The sequence below is a fragment of the Centroberyx gerrardi genome, chromosome 9 (assembly GCF_048128805.1).
Source record: "Centroberyx gerrardi isolate f3 chromosome 9, fCenGer3.hap1.cur.20231027, whole genome shotgun sequence".
Taxonomy (NCBI): domain Eukaryota; kingdom Metazoa; phylum Chordata; class Actinopteri; order Beryciformes; family Berycidae; genus Centroberyx; species Centroberyx gerrardi.
This window is the reverse complement of record NC_136005.1, coordinates 13,727,136-13,744,404: the sequence shown is the minus strand read 5'-3', so window position 1 is coordinate 13,744,404 and position 17,269 is coordinate 13,727,136. Positions and strand designations below refer to the sequence as shown.

The 17,269-nt window shown below is 40.6% G+C and overlaps 2 protein-coding genes across 2 annotated transcripts in view; both read right to left on the bottom strand.

The window, feature by feature from the left end:
* Nucleotides 1-17,269, bottom strand: part of LOC139929162 (uncharacterized) — a 383,413-nt gene that overhangs the window by 311,317 nt on the left and 54,827 nt on the right. The gene's annotated exons all lie outside the window — the stretch shown is intronic.
* On the bottom strand, nucleotides 6,273-7,475 carry rxfp3.2b (relaxin family peptide receptor 3.2b). The gene has a single exon (XM_071908374.2). It carries the CDS (start codon nucleotides 7,473-7,475, stop codon nucleotides 6,273-6,275), a length of 1,203 nt encoding a protein of 400 aa, XP_071764475.1.

Sequence of the window (17,269 nt, the reverse complement as noted above, 5' to 3'; positions counted from 1 at the left end):
ATCCGTGCCCAACTTTTTGAGATATTCTGCTAACAGACGGATGGACGGACGGACGGACGGACACAGACGGAGGTGAAAACATTACCTCCTTGGCGGAGGTAATAATTAATAAAATACATAAAATAAAGTTGAATAAAAAAAGAATAAATAAATAAGAATAAATAAAAAATAGGAATAAAAGGCAATACAAGAGATAAACAGATAGAGCTAGAAAACAAACAGATACAACTAAAAACAAATGGAACTTTACAGTGTGCGCCGAACCACATGAAAGCCCAGACAATACAAGTTGTCCCCAAAAGAGACAGTAATAAATAACTAAATAAGTAAAAACCAAGTCATGAAACGACACAATTACAAAATGAAAGATAAAATGGAGATACAAGTATAAGGAGCGATTCGCGTAAAAGCCTGTGTATAGAAGTGTGTTTTTAGAAGGGATTTAAAAGAACGCCATGACCTACCTCTACACAAAGGAGTTTCTTGACACTGGTTTATTTCCCCAGGGGACAATATAGCAAATCTGGGATCTTGAATATTATCTCTCTATGCAGCCCGCAGTTTATGGGCACCATGCTGGGTTCAAAGCTATTGAGACACTTGAGTAACTCAGATGCATTACGAAGACTTCCTCGAGAAGCATCAGCGGGTTTGATGGACATATTATTATCCGTCTGCTCTTTTGGTTGCGATGCTAAATAGTGTACGAAATATGTTGTGAAGTAAAGTGTTGTGAAGTAGTGCTTGAAGCCAGATGACTGGCGATGTATTTGTGCTTCCCCTCTCTCACTCTTATTATTGTTGGCTCTCATCTTTGTTGATCTCAGACATCGAACAAGCTTCATTTTCAAGTTTCTGTCTGGGCGGCAGCGAAATAAGTAGGCTAAGTTTGCGTGCTGAAAAACAGTTTTGATGTAATTTCTCCCTTAGATCCAAGCCAGGAAGCAAACAGACAGGGGGGTGAGAAACTATCAGGCAGAAGTACTGGTGCTGGGTGAATCGTGGAATGTAAGATGCAATGAGTTCGCTTGTGGCGTCATTAACAAAGCAGGAAGTTGGAGAGTCTGGATCTGGAGAGAGACTGCTTCTAATACTTAGTGCTCAAGGTAGCCCTCACTACGCCTCTTGGTCAGAGAGATAAGCACTCTGTTGCTTTGGGAAAGTAAATTGAATTCCATCATGGACTTTTGAAGATATGGGCGTGACTCTGCCAATAGATATGACCAGAAAAAATGGTGCCCCATTTAGATTAGTTGATTGAAAATAGTCAGCCTCTCTCGAAAAAGTGCAAATAATTCTGGGAAATGGAAACAACTCCCACAGAGAGAAAGGTGCTGCTGTGAATGACTTAGCAGTTCTGACCCAGGAGAGGAGTGTGCTGTTATTGACAGAAATGCTAATAAGTAGGAGATTAAAATGTGGGCCTCTGATTTTGAATGGATAGATATGACTATAGTAGGAGGACACAAAGAGAGAGAGAACTTGAAAAGGATGAAAGAAACAAAAAAAGGTATAACCAGAGGCAAACCGAGGTGTATTACACCAGTGTATGCGAGATGTGTGTTTGTGCATACACACTGACACTGGCATGATTGAGGGTGCGTGTGCTGTCACTGGCCTCATTTGTTTTCAAGCATTGTATAACCCCCCTGTCCTCCTTTCCTTCTCCTGCATATGTGATAGCCACATCTCTTAGATCTTTCATAGGCAAATGTTTAACACCCCGCATGTATAAATAATCTACTAAGCTGTGTGTGGTATCTTTCACCTCAGGAGCTTTTGATCGAAACTAAGTGGCATTAACATGCTCTGTGCCTCACCTAGTTCTAAGTAATCCCATATAGAGTTGAAAAAGTCTATCTGTCAAGTCTACCTCTGCCGAGTCTGTGCCACGCGTCAGGCTAATGAGGGATAATTAAATATTCCAGAGCAGTAAGGTGTCGTCAGACTATCATTAGGCCTTAGAGAAAGGTCAGCGCCAGGGGTGTCGCGCAACCTTCTACTGCCGCTTCCCGTCCCAGGGGAAACTTGGATGAGTATCGATCAAACAGCGTGCCGTGAATGAGAGTCGGGGCAGGGAAGCTCTTAGGGTGCATGTTGATAAATCTATTAGATCCTAGTTAAAACAAAATGAGCTCCCTCAGGACAACGCACCCGTCAATGAGTGGGATTTGGTCCTAATTGAATACTCTCATAAGAGAAAGAGAGAGATAGAGACAAAGAGAGAGAGAGAGAGAGAGAGAGAGAGAGAGGTCTTGGCACTCTACATGACCCTTGCTAGGTATCTTGTGAACTCAGATGTAAGTACATTCTGAGAGAGAGAGAGAGAGAGCAAAAGAGAATCACTCAGTTCTTTGAATTACAGCCAGGGCAAAATGTAATAGAACCGATAATGGAACACGACAATACTGTAATAAAGTAAGAGCTCAAAGTCCTTCATGAGTTTTCTGGGAGTCAGCCAATTCTCCATGTACTGGCCTCCAGGTATCTTTCCCCTTTTATTGTTAGAGGTTTTAGAACCCGTCATATTATTGCTGCATCTCCTCCCTAGCTGTCTTCCAGGTTGACTACAACATTACATTTACTTGTTTGAAATGAAAAGTTATTGGCATTTGTTTGGTTGCCCCTGACTTATTGTTGTTCAATCTAAATCTATTCTCTTACTCAGTCCAACCATACTCATGTAGACTATTTTTCCGAGACATTGCAGAAAGATATATGGAGGGTATGAAGTTACATCCTGAGGATGTGACCAAACTGGGCCAGTGAGGACAGAGAGAACTGTATGAAACAAATCGATTTTGTGCTTGTGACAACCCATGCAAAAAACAGAAAATGGCAAATTATAGGTCATGTGTAATAAAAAAAAGGCAAAAACAAATGTTGCATCCTGTTTTTCTCTTGTCCTGCAGCCTGAAGATAACACTTATCTAGCGTAACACATAAAAGCTAAAAAGCTTCTCTCTACATGGCACTTGTTCATTATCGTTTTATGAGCTTTGCATGCTGGGTTCTCATTGCGGGCCATTTGGCTCTTGGCCAGGAAGCCTACCAGTTGTTTTTGGAATACGGCTAATGCTGAACCGATTTCCCTGGATTACCCAGCAGGAGTTAGTGAACACACCCACTGAATCTGCAAATCTCAGTCGTGCCAGGCATGGGTAATTACAGAAGTGATCCTACACAGTGAAAGTGAAAACAATGGATATGATCTTGATTTGATGCCAGTATTTTTTCATAAGAACCACCCAGCGGTGCAAAGCATCCAGATGTTAACATCTGCTCTCGCCAGGTCAGACAGTGGGTCGGCACCGCGTCACGATCAACTGAACAAAATCAAGCCAGGAGGCTGCCCCTTTACACACCTAGCCCACTGCACCAGCAGGGTGTAACACCATCAAGGACAAGCTGTGTGCAAAGGGTAAATTAAAATGACTGAAATGCCCACTAACCAATCTTATTTTAGCATCCATATTTGCTGCTTTCCATTAATGAAGGTCCTGAGATTCAGAGCCATTAGTGTCATGACATGAGATACTACATTACTCTGCTTTTAGGGGATTTTGGGGACAAGAATTGTATGAATCTAGTCCGAATCTATTCTGATTGACGTCAATAATAAAGCATGGCATTGACTGTAGGTATTGCAGAACTAAGGAATATTTAGCCAGTCACTAACCACAGGAATTCTATACTCAGAGTAATATTTAGCACAGGCAAAAATGTTGGAAAGAAATTTTATAGCAAATTCAGTATCACCCTTTAAATTTCTTTGTAGAACACAGTTCCATAGACAGGCATATAATGTTTTATTGAGTTTTTATATTCAATTGTTCAAGTTTTATGTTGAGTATTCTTTGGTTTAACTGTGCTGTATGTATGTATTTTTTCAACTATTCACATATAGGAATTACGTCAAAGTTATTATTAATCCATAGTAACAACATAAGCGAATGAAATTCCCACTTGATCAAAGAGGATTTAGAAAAGCTATTGCCTCTATCTGACATCCATTACTGTTAACAATAGTGCTTCTGTCAGCACCTTTGTTCATAGATTATCTTTGTGTAGTGCAGTGCTGATGTTAGTGATTGAAGAGGTGCTGCACAAACACAGAATGAGAAAATGAAATTGCAGGTAGCAGGTCTTAGGCTCTGTCTCTGTCCTCATGTGCCTTGCTGTCAGTATATGGCTGTTTAACAACAACATTAGTGCCACTTTATCTTTCAGACTTCCGGCGGCTCGGCTGCCTCATACATCTCCCCATGTTAGTGCTCTGAATTCTAACTTGGCCTGGCCCAATTATTCCAAATAGTTCAAGTTCAGGGCTTTTATTTATTTATTTTATCTTTACATCGTTTCACTTGCACTGTGTCCATCAATATAATTTTCCACTGAAACATCATACAGATATCATGTATATTATAAAAGATAGTGCTTATGGTTACAGTCATGATAAAATACAGAGACAACACAATCACAGAAAATCATATCATCACATTGGTATTACTGTAGTGCTTCTGCAATTTGACTGTGGGATTTGATGGAGAATGAATGGCTGTTGTTGGCTTCAGTGTACTGTCCATTGAGGAGTATTTATTTTTTATGAATGGCCTGCCTTATATGATATGCTTATTTAATATGCTTCAAAGATACATTAATCTGCAAATATAATGTGAGTTATAAAACATTCATTTTGTAGCTCAGCCTGAAACATGTACAGCTATGGGACAACTGCACCCTTGTATGAATATGTGTGTGTGTGTGTGCGCATGAATATATAAATAAATATTCTATTTGTGTGTGTATGCTCATGATGGCAGTGAGAGAATCATTGCAGAGAATTATAAATCTCATCTCCAATCATCTCAACCCTCCAACCTCATGTTTTCCCAAGGAAAGGAACATTCAATAACTTATGTATATATTTATTAACTATAGTGAACCCTTTGATACATTACTTCCTATTGTTTCTCCTTTAACAGATAATGGATTTGAAACTTGATTTACGTTCTTATAATATCAATTTAGTTTTTTGTGTTCTTTATTATTTCACCATTTCAGGCAGGGTCTTCATGCCCACCTGTTCCCCATGACAATGCACCAAACAACTATTATGCTATTCTTTGTTCCTAGCAAGAGAAGTTACACACACACTGTACAGCGCTTTGCCTTGACATTTTCTCAAGTCAATATGTATTTTCAACAGGTAGGTATTCTATGCACCAGGGAGCTTTCCAATTCCTTCGCTCTTAACGTTTTTCGACCTTGTCATTTAGATGTATAGCACAGCAAATACTGCTATGCACAGCTGGCCTACATTTTTTAACCACAGCAGCTGTGGCTGTTTATGTTTCATTTTTTCCAGTTTGCTTATATGAAACAATGCACACAAGATTGGGGCAGCATTGCACCAAATGAACAAACACAAACAAACACAGCAACTATAGCCAGCACACTGGGATACCTCCCCATTATTGATATTCTATTCATGTTTCTGTATTTTCTATATTTACCTTTACGTTTATTTTATTGAATCCTAGTCAGTCTCTCATCAATTCACAATCTCATAAATAAAGACTAGAAAGTGCTATCCCTAAAGTACTCATGTCGATAATGTTGTGGTTGGTAGTTTTCAGCCTTTGGTGAGTGACAATATAAAAAGGATGATTCATCCCACTCATGATGGAGATTATGTGGCAAATGTTAATTGAGGTTTACTGTATGAATTAACTGAACTAATTCCAGACAAGTCTCTGAGAGAGGAGTGCTGGACCTATGTAGGTCTCATTCATGACTGACATTGTTACATATTCATGACAAATAATCAGAGAGCAGTACAAGTATCGCCTGTCAAAGGCAGAGAGAGCGAGACATGGAGAGAGAGAGAGAGAGAGAAAGAGAGAGAGAGAGAGAAAGAAAGAGAAAGAGAAAGAGAGAGAGAGAGAGAGAGAGAGAGAGAGAGAGAGAGAGAGAGAGAGAGAAAGTCATTCTCTAACAAGGAAAAACATTTGCTGCAGAGTAAATCTGGGAGCACACAGCGAAACTGGGGCACATCCCACTGGGAAGTCATTCATGATTATGATCCTTCTGTCAAGCAAAAAGATGACGTATTTTTCTCTGTTGACGGGGGAGAGATGAATTACACCTGCATGATAAACAACTGCACGTCAATAGTACTATATGCAATTCTATCTCACTAATTCACTCAGTGAGTCTGTCAGTCAGTCATCCACTCCTTCCGTTCCTCCCTCCGTTAGCCAGTCGTCCAGTCAAACATCCATTTGGACCAACACCGTGACAGGCGGGGCCTCAGCCACTTTGGCCTTGCGAGGCAGCAGGTGAGTCAAGCTCCTGAAGGACGGCGTGGCGTGGAGCAGGAGCTCCTTGAGACCTGCCCGAAACTCCTGGCGGATCAAACAGTAGAGCACGGGGTTGAGGCAGCTATTGGTGTGTGCCAAACATACGGTCAGGGGGAAGACATAGGCCTGCGCATTGTAGAATGCATTGCTGAAATGCACAAGGTCAAATTTAATGAGCACTCCCCACAGCGTCAGCGCCTGATTGGGAAGCCAGCACAGAAAGAATGACAGAACCACAATGATGACGGACTTGGTGACTTTGGAACAGCGCTTGTGCCGGCCTTGCTCGGTCTCCGGACAGGCGGCCCCGGTGATGCGTCGGCTGAGGACGAAGCGCAGCAACAACAGGTAGCAGACAGTGATAATTACCAGAGGAATAAGGAAGCCCAGCAGAACCTTTTGCAGCTGGTACAGCCCCAGAAGAAGCTGAGGATCCCAGCTGCCCGAGTCTGGGAAGCGCACCAGGCACAGCTCTTCGTCTGACACCTGGGCGCTAGTGGAGTAGATGGCGTGGGGCAATGTGGCCAACAGAGACACGGCCCAGATGCCCAGGCTGGTCCACTTGGCCCTGGTGGCTGCTACCCGCCGGCTGTGCATCTTCAGCGCAGAGGAGATGGAGTAGTAGCGTGCCACGCTCATAGCCGTGAGGAAGAAGACGCTGGCGTACATGTTCATGGTGGTGACGGAGCTTATGATCTTACACATCACACGGCCAAACGGCCAGCGGAAGTCCATCGCTGTGTCCACCGCCCAGAACGGCAGAGTCAGAACAAACTGCAAGTCGGTGACAGCCAATCCCATCACAAAGCAGTTGATGGACGATTGCTTCTGCCTGTGGCGTGAGTGTAGCAGGTACAGAGCCAGTGAGTTGCCTACCAGTCCTAGTGCACAGACTATGGAGTAGACACATGCAATCATCACCCGCACCACTATGCTGGAGCCGTCTCCCTGCAATTCCAGGATCGATTCCTTGGTGAGGAGTTGCAGCCAGCAGTGCAGTGACAGGTTGCCGGTGGAACCTCCGCTACAGTTTCCAGCGTTGTCCTCTTGCAGTATCTGCTGCTCACATAGCTCTGGAGCCAGGGTTTGAACTCCACTCTCATTCAGCTGCATGGCTGGGCTCTCTCACTCACACATCACCTCACGCAGCAAAGTTAGAGATGCATGTGTAAAGAAATAAGAGAGCAGCTCTGAGAGAGAAAAAGCTTGCGTTGATGGCATTTGAAACATTCCTGGTCTTTCTCTAATCTTGGCAAAAATTTCTGCTTTTCTATATCATGTTGTCCCCCACAGCGCTATAGATGCCTATCCTCCGCCACGATTATCCCTCTCTCTCTCTCTTTCTCTCCCCCTCTCCATCTCTTACTTCTCACATCTCTGAAGCGCGCCACATTCTTTTATATGTTCCACGTGAGCGCGCAAAGCTCAGTCTCGCAGTCGACGCTCTTCTCCTCACCAGCCAGATGATTGGACGAGACCGAATCCACACCAGGCAGCCACATCAAAGTCTCTCAGCATGTCCATCACGGGTGAAGCTGAATGTATTTTGACACGACCGACAGCTCCGAGATAATCATGTTTGTGCTGTGTCGGTTTCAGTAAAGGGGGCTTTGGAGACCTGGAGACAATGGTATGCGTAAAATATGCAAAGGTTCGGGGAGGATGTTTGTGCTGAATACACCGGCCGTTCATGAGCACAGTCTCCCGTCACTTTCACCCGTTGCCATTCGGAGCAGCTCATTTCAGCTCATTTCAACACACAGCTTTACCACTTAATGCGTTTGTTTCTGTATTTCCTTCCCTAACAGTTGTAATGACTTACCCGAGGTCTAAAGGAACAAGTAAACGACCTTGAGTTACACCTAGATGTTCTCACTCCACACGCCGTCATGAATATATATAACTATCGTAGCCTACTCTGTTGTTGGCCAAAAGGAGACGGAGAAGGAGTCGAATGGGCTATTGGAGGAGACGGATCAAGGACGCACTGCACAATGGGACTTTCAGTAACCCTCTAATACTGTCGCTAGGGAGCATTTTATTGGCTATATTAAAAAAACCAAATAGGACATTAAACGTATTCCAGGATGGCATTCTGACTGCAGACAAGAAAGGATTTTATGACATTTCAACAGGATAAAGTCATCTGGCATATTCATTTCGGGAGGTGATGTGGTTTTGACAAATCCCCTGGCTGTTGCAACTTTTAAAGGGGAAATGAAACGGGGTCATGAGTGGCACTGCTTTGCAATTTTAAATGCACCAGGAATGTGAAAACTTCTAGGCCTACTTAAAGGGATACTTCACCCAAAAAATAAAGTTGATACAGCTTATGATATATGCCAACAACACAAAAATCTCCAAAATTGCCCAACTGTAGCTATTTGGTCTTTGGCTTTTAATAAGAATTCTTGGGAATTAATTTTCCCACTGACTAGTGTCAACTGGAGGACACTGAACCCTATTTTAAGTAAAATCCCATGAAATTATGCTGATAAAAATAGGCTAAGCCCAAAGCCTCAGTAAGGGATGTAGTCCAAATTAGATCATTTCCACATTAAGTTGTTTTAGCCTATATATTCAGGAGTGAATAGAAACTGTAATCGCAAAGCACTAGAACCAAATAAACTAAAGATCATGGCAAAACATGTTCATGGGCGAATTAATGACATGCAAAGTGGGGACAAAATATTGAAGGGAAGTTTTGGGTGAAAAGGAGATTGATTACAAAATGCTCTCTGCTTCAGAATGGCCGAAATCAAGGAGAATAGAAAAAACATATTTGGCATCTTACTATTTACTATTACTATACTATAATTACTATTATACTCCTTACATTAATGTTAAAATGACTATCTTATGTCAACTCTTACTCAACCTGTGGTTTCTCAATTTTTGGTATATCCACTTACAGAAATAATATCCTAGTTCCTCCATCTACATGCTGTAAAGGTTGCAAAATAACAGCATGGTAATCAAAATTCACTGTTTCTTCGGTCCCGGCTGGCTGCCAGCTGGCTGCAGGGAGGAAATGTGGGCCGTGGCACCTGTTGTAGTCTGTGTCATATTTTCCAATGGCAAAGTCGTGGTACTGTTCAAGATAACAATAGAGACAGTTCTAAACTAAACACAGTGGTCCGCTCAGACTGTAGAATAAACAAGTAACACGCATTAGAGGTGCATCACCCTGGTTGGGTTGCCAATCCTCCTGAAATGGACCAGGAGTCTCCTGGAGTCTCAGTCCCCCCTGGGTGAAAGTAATCCCTCCCAGGAAGTTTTTGACCAAATTGAAAAGACTTGACTGGATGAAAAAATAAATCCTGTACTGTGTTAATCCGTTATGACTCAGGTCTTGTCATCTTAAAAATACCTAAACCAGCCATATGCAAAACACTGGAAGTATGCCCGGTTTAATGTTCTGAGTGTTAATATCTGTTGAAGTATAACACTGCTCAGCCTACTTACTAGGCACCTGGCATTTCAGAAGTTGAATAACAAATTACTTTTCATCTACTCACAGTTATTTTGCAGCCGTGAAGGACACCTCACATTAACTCTGAGATCAAAATGTGGATAAAGCCATCAGCAATTATTAGGGCTGTTGGAAAGTAGACTATTTAGCACTTCAGCATATACCTTTGGTTTCTCTTTGCCCCTGGCTTGTGTAACTTTTTTTGTTGTGTTACTGGTGATACTACAGGCTGTGAGGTCATCCTTGTCTGCTTGACCTGTTGATTGATAAAACATCCGAGTGACTGACTGACTGAATGAATGAATGAATGAATGCATGACTGAATGAATGAATGAATGAATGAATGAATGCATGACTGAATGAATGAAGAAATGAATGAATGAATGCATGACTGAATGAATGAATGAATGAATGACTGAATGCATGACTGAATGACTGAATGAATGAATGCATGACTGAATGAATGAATGAAGAAATGATTGAATGAATGCATGACTGAATGAATGAATGAATGAATGAAAGAATGAATGAATGCATGACTGAATGAATGACTGAATGAATGAATGAAACGTTTATAACTGTGTGGCTGGGGCGCTGAATGTCTCCTGGAATGAATGAGTGAATGACTCACCATCTTGTTCAAATGGGCCCAGTGATAAATGCAAACTGAATGTTGACAGAGATATTTTTGGTTGCATAGCAGTCTCACACATGGGTGCATGGTTACCACGTCACGCAGTTGGCCTCTGGCAACATCCTCAGACAAACCTTGAGAGCGATTAGTATTCCAGGGTGGAAGTGCGGAACAATTTCACATTGTCATCCATTTGGCTAATATTTGGTATAGACGGAAGTCTGCAGACACAATTCTGCTGTCAGACACTCATCTATAACCAAACACCTCTGCATCAGTTCAAAGTGATGCGGGGGCAATTTAAATGCATGCTTTCCCAGACTATCGCCACAAATCTGAAGCACAGGTAAACTCCTTTGATTCTCGCCTTCCCTCGGGCCGTGCAGAGGGAATATCAGCCTCATTTTAGCCTCTTTACACTGGCTGCCTAATTACAATTACTCTTGTTACTGTAATTGAGTAGCTTTTTTGTGTAATTGTACTTTTTGAGCATTTTTGGAAATTGGTAAGTATGTTTTGACTGAAGTATTCCACTACTTCCACTATTTTAAACCACATCTATTACAGAGTACACATTTTGTAGTTTTTTCATAACTAAGGCATCAGAAACGTAAACTGTGGAATTGGGAGTGAACGGTCAGCCATCTGAGAAGAGAAGAGAAGAGAAGAGAAGAGAAGAGAAGAGTAATCTGGCTTTACTTTATTTTGTAAATTTATTTTTTCCCCAGTTAAAAGAATCTAGTTTGAACTCTGTCTTCTTAGCCTTTTGGAAAGGCATAGAAAAGATCACATCTAACATTCTCTTTGGTAAAAAGTAATGCTACTTGAGTAGGATATTTTGGTACTTTTTCCACTCCTGCTTTTAAGGCCAAGTTTGTGTCCCTAGTTATATTTCTGGTCTGCTGTCTCCCTGTGAGCCTGATCGCTGCCTGAGATCGTCTAACAGGGATCTTTTGGTTTTTCCCATGGTCCAGGCTTGTTACTAAAGGTGACTGATCCTTTGCGGTAATGGCCCCTGCACTCTGGAACAACTTTGGAATCAACAACTGTGGTGTCATTTAAAAAATTCCAGAAAAAGCACTTGTATGTTGAGGCATTTTGTATGATTCTATGATTCTGTCATTATGCCGTTTTGTTTGTCCACTGCACTGTGTTTTGCTTTTCTTTATTTTGTTGTCTTCTCATTTGTTGTTGGCTTTCTTGACTTTTTCGGTTAATATTTTTCTGGGAAGCACTTAAATCTCTGTATTTTGAAAATACTGTATATGAATGGGGAGTTTGGGAAGTTTAGAAGTCATGCACCATTAGCTCAGGCTGACGAAATCTGTATCTTCTTTTAAATCACTGCACATTTTGTAGACTTGCTTTTATTTAATGAAACTTTTTATGACTCTTGCCCTCATATGTGCTTTGTCTTGTTTTTAATGCTTTTGTTTGAAAGACACTTTGTAACAGTGTTTTGAAAAGTGCTATATAGGCCTAAGTTTATTATTATCATTATTATTATTACAATTCTCTAAAATGTCTAATTCTGTTTAATAATTTGACATGGGTAATACAACAAAAATCAGTTTCCATTGATATGAAGTACCTTTAAGTCTCATGTTTGAGTTCCTCACCATATAGTTCTGCTGGTATCGTACTGAGTTGAGTACTGTTAGCATATATAAAGACTGAGAGACTGTGTGACGTTACTATGGAGCTTGTTTAGGTTCAGTGTGAGTCTGGTGTGGAGTGACCCGCTCTGGTGTGACCCAGTGCCCGGTCAATGAAACCTTCATTTTGTTTGCACAGTTTGTGTGTGGGTGTGTGTTGACTTGCTTGTCATGCTGTATCTGAGTTGATTGAAGTGAGGTGTAACTCCCTTCATTTTAATGTTTACTTTGTCCACTGGAAAACTAAACTTCTCCTCTATCTGTAGTTTATACTCAACTATGAACATATTCAAAAGATCAACTCAATACTGACTTAATAAACCTACAGCAATTTGTGGCTCTGACATGACAATAAATATACACATACGATATACATAGTATTGCTGAAAAGAACCAGCAAGAAAAAGTACGTTTAAAAAGACTATAAATTAGAAAATCCTGCATGGATTTGCATTTCATTGATCCAAAAATAACTTGAAGTGCTGGAAACTTTAGGTCAGTACAAAGAAATTGGTGCAAGCTGCAGATGCTTTGAACATTAACATGTAGGTAGATGCTAATCAGCTTTCCTTGGACACAGCTTTCACCAACCAGTCAAAACCTATGCTCTCACTTGTCTCAACAGGGGAACAGCTGTAAATATTGTGTGTTGTGAGCTTACTTCTATAAGTCTAAGAGGGTATGTGTACGACTTACAAATTAAGTCTGACTTGCCAAACATCCCTTATAAGGTAGCCAGAGCCAAAGCTAATTTAGAGTGCCTCCTACTTACCACCAGGTGTGTGGCCTTGCAACATTTTACAGTAGTTATCTTGCCTACAGTTCTGCCATGGTGATCAGAAGTAATCTCACTGACTCTCTGACATCTTAAAGCTGTATGTGCCTTCAAACCTGATTTAAAATGCTTCACACTTACAGACAGGTGTGAGCTCTTACAGCAACTGTCAGTCCTACCTCGGCAAAAAATCATCTGTCAGAGGTAATTTTCCTTCTTTCCACACAAATGCGGGCAAGATAACGACTGTGTATCCTATAAAGCACAAAATGCCTGTGGAAAAAAAGCACTCCAAACATGTTACATTGCTCATGATATTCTAGCAGCTTGCTGTTGAGATAATTTGGGTTTACTTGTTTGGTGGTGCAATAGTTGCACAGTATTTGGTTCACCCTTGCTGATTTTTCAATCTGTCAAGTGTAACGCGCAAGGCAAACTAGGCCTGTCTGTGTACACAGCATATAAAATAACATCACATTGATGTTATTTTATGAAGTTAAAGTGATTTAAATTTTTTAACACACACAAAAAAAAACAAGAAAAAGGGTTTGAAATACAGCACTACTGTGTATTTTGCTTTCCAGAAGGCATCTTCTTTGCTTAGCTTCTTCATAGGGTAAGGGTACACAAATAAATACAAATTAATGCATGAATTAATATATGATCAGGAATTTCAATCTATGAATTACATGACTTTACTTGAGGGGGCACAAGTGCTCGTGCATTAATTTATGATTCTTCAGGCATATGTTTTTGGATGAGCCCAGTAAATGTCTGCAGTTGTGTACCCCACACTGAAAGATGTAATTAAGCTGTACACCACACTTACAGCTATACACACATATTGACTGCAGAGAGCTTGGGTTGCGCAGCGACAGTAGATCTGTGAAGGCACCTACCTGCATAGTGCATGAAGAGAATAGAAGAGAGGAATCAGGTTCTCTATTCCTGTGTCAATTCATATTAATTTTGGTTGATATACTTCTGTCTTGTAAACTGGCTTTATAGCCCATTTGATCCCCCCAGTTAACTCATAAATTAATTGAATCTGCAAGTTTACACCATCATTTTTGGCCAAATAATTATGTATAAAGACATTAAGTCACCACACTAACTAATGGTGACCAAGGTATGACTCACTGATTTGTTAATGTAGAGCCTCAGGAATTCCTGATAGTTCAGTTCATACATTAATTCATGCATTTAATTCATGTTGATTCATGCATTGGTTAATGCAGTAATTGATATTTAGTTGTGTACCCTTATTACAAAATGTTAAGTAGAAAAATGGTAAGTAGATTATGGTAACCCCACCATAAATATACCAATGTGAAATAATAATTAGCCTAGGGTTAGGAGCCCACTTTCAAGGAATGCACATAGAAGTAGGACTGGTGCAATGTAAAAATGGCTTATTTGTTTTACTGGCTAACCAGAAAATGTATTTCAAACAGACAGTTAATCTATGCTAGGGCAGTGACATTGATACTGTACTTTCCTGTGCTGTGTGCCTTGGGTCTTGCAGACAGAGAGATTGCCCAAGATTGATATTTGGACAACTGACACCATATAGCACAGATGGAGGTGAGTGACATTAAGAATAGTGCAGGTATTCACACCAGAATCGGTATTGTGACTATTAAGGTTAATCTTATTCAGTTGCAGGAGCTCAGCTGAAAGCCATCAGCCATCAGCCATCAGTAAACAGACACTTTACTTGATCCATATACTTATGCTGTAAGTATCCTGTTATCTGAATATATCCCATGTGGTTTGCTGCTGGCGATCAGATTGACTATGTATGTATGTCACACATTTTGAGGAGACACACAGTGTGCACATACAGAAATCTAGGTTCTGCCCAGCCCAATATTCACAATTTTAGCATGTATTTTTTTGAAAATACTAGACTAGATAGCTGGTGAATACTTATCAGCATAATATGCTTTGTCAAAGAAGATCTGAAGCAGAATGATACACAGCGCCGTGTCTAAAAACAAAAAAAAAAGACAAGGGGGAAAAAAATCTTAAATCGCTACAAATCAAAATGAACCTTTTCTCCACTCTTCTCAAATGTAATAAGATATTGATTAAACTCCAAGCTCCAGTCTGTGGTTGGGTGTTTTAATTCCCTCATTCTCACTCTCAAATTAGAAAACAATTTTGTTAATAACAAAGTTTGAAGCTGCTCAGGAATCTCTCACCAGAGAGGTAACACAAGTTTATCTGGGTTAGCTTCACACCTTGAAAGAAAAAGCCCATTTGTAGATTAAAAAAGTAGAATAAGGGCTCTCTTTGATGGACCCTTTCTCCTAGCGTTTCCTGTCTCTCCTTCATGACTAAACCAAACTCAGTGGGAGCTAGTCTATGTGTATAGGCTCCTGGCTCCAGTGGGATTTGGTTAATCAAAGCAGTGGATTATAGTGCTGATTTGATACATTGGTGGCCAAGAGACTCTCTCCCTGATTAAAGACAAACAAGATCGACTCAACTAAAGGAGGACAGGAGAGAGGAGAGCAGAGATAAGGAGATGAGTCAGCCAGCTCAGGAATCATGAGTTCATGTTGCTATGTATCACCCTGTGTTTTTACAGGCACGGGAAAGAGGAAAATGCTTATTATTTTCATATAGCTGAGGTTTACATGAAAACACATTATTTACTACAGTTTCACAAGACACAGGACAATCCTCTGCTTTACTTTGTGGTTTGAAGGTTGTATACACTCATTAATATGCAAATCTGGAACTTGTAACAGCTAACCTAGAGCAAAGTCAGCCAGTAATAAATGAAGAGGTAACAATGAATAGTTTTTGCAGTGATTAAAATGATGAAACCCTACGGCCACACAGGTTAATCCTTCAGCAATCACACCTGTTAGTAAGAGAAATCTGAGATTACGATGTCTATTAGAAATGTAATGTCAGGATGAGAGTGAGAGCGAATCTCCAGTCATCTGTACCATCTGTAAAACTACTAAACTATCTGAAACAGTCTGTGATTCGGTAGAGGCTACATCTCATTTAGAAGAGCCTGAAAGACGCCTTCAGATGTAAGTTGCTCAAATTCTCTTTGTTAAAATGAACTGGAGATGTGCATTTCTGATGCTGTTTTGTAACACCTTTCTGTGTGCCTTTGAGAAGTCTATCTGATTTTTAAGCTGATCGATTGAGACTGCAGCTCTTTCTCGCACTTCTGAATTTGATCATGCCTCCAACGGCTACAAAAGAAATCAAGGTGTTTGAATATGCATGCATGTGTTAAAATGTGACTTTTTTTTCTAGTCTGCTTGTTTCAGGATGAACTTTTGCTTTAGTGGTGAAGCAAATTGGTGACTTAATTTTGTTTGTGTTCTTGTATGAACATCGATTCCCCTGCCATTCTGTTTTGTCAACAATCCACCGGTCAATTTCTATAGTGCAATTCAGTCCCCCTTGGGCAGAGCAGCAAATTTCCAGTTCTCCCTTGAAGCGGAGTCTAGCCAGCCACAGAAAATGTCAGCCTGAACAAATCTGATCTTAAATGTTAGATAAAATTGTGCACCAAGAACAGTGGGGTTAAGAACACTTTCATCCCCTCATCCCCCAGTATGGTCTATGCTGACAAGCCAGACAGAGGGGGAATGTTGTGGACATGGATGACAGTCAATGTCTTGTCTCCAACAAGTAAATAATGCACCTGTCTGCCAGTACGGGTTGTAATTATTGGGCAAGAAGGCCGAGTCATATGATAAGAGGTTATCTGCTCCTACCTTTGGCCCAGTTTGCTCTGCCTCTCTCTGTGTGAACCATGTCTCTACTGACATCAAACCTACTGTACTCGTCCTGTGAGAGATGGCTTGTCTAGACATCGGATCATATCAGCTTTCCAGGCAGAACTGTCAGGGGAAATCTTTGAATCAGTTAGGGGAAATCTTTGAATCAGCTTTGAATCACTTTTTAAATACTAATACTATCAAAATTAATAAAGAAAATGCATCTCGTTGGAGGTGGACCCACATATTCCTTTTTGACATCTTTTATTTGAGGCAGTTTTATCCATGAATGAATCTAAATTGTTCCAATCAATTCTTCCATGAGAATTGCTCGAAATCTTTCAACAATTTACAAATTATCCATTGACATCAAAACTGTACACATCATCGTAGCTCTATTTACCCAATTTTTGGCAGTCTCAAAAACTCTAATTGGCGCAAGCATTTTAACAAAGCCATGAGGCAAAGAATACGCAGTTCACCTTGACAGGCAATTTCACAGTATACAATGAAAATAGATCAAGTTTAAGATTCAAATCCATACAGCAATATAAAACAGTATAACAAATAAGGAAAAGGCATACAGACAGCATTTATAATATTAGAGGCAAAACAGGAA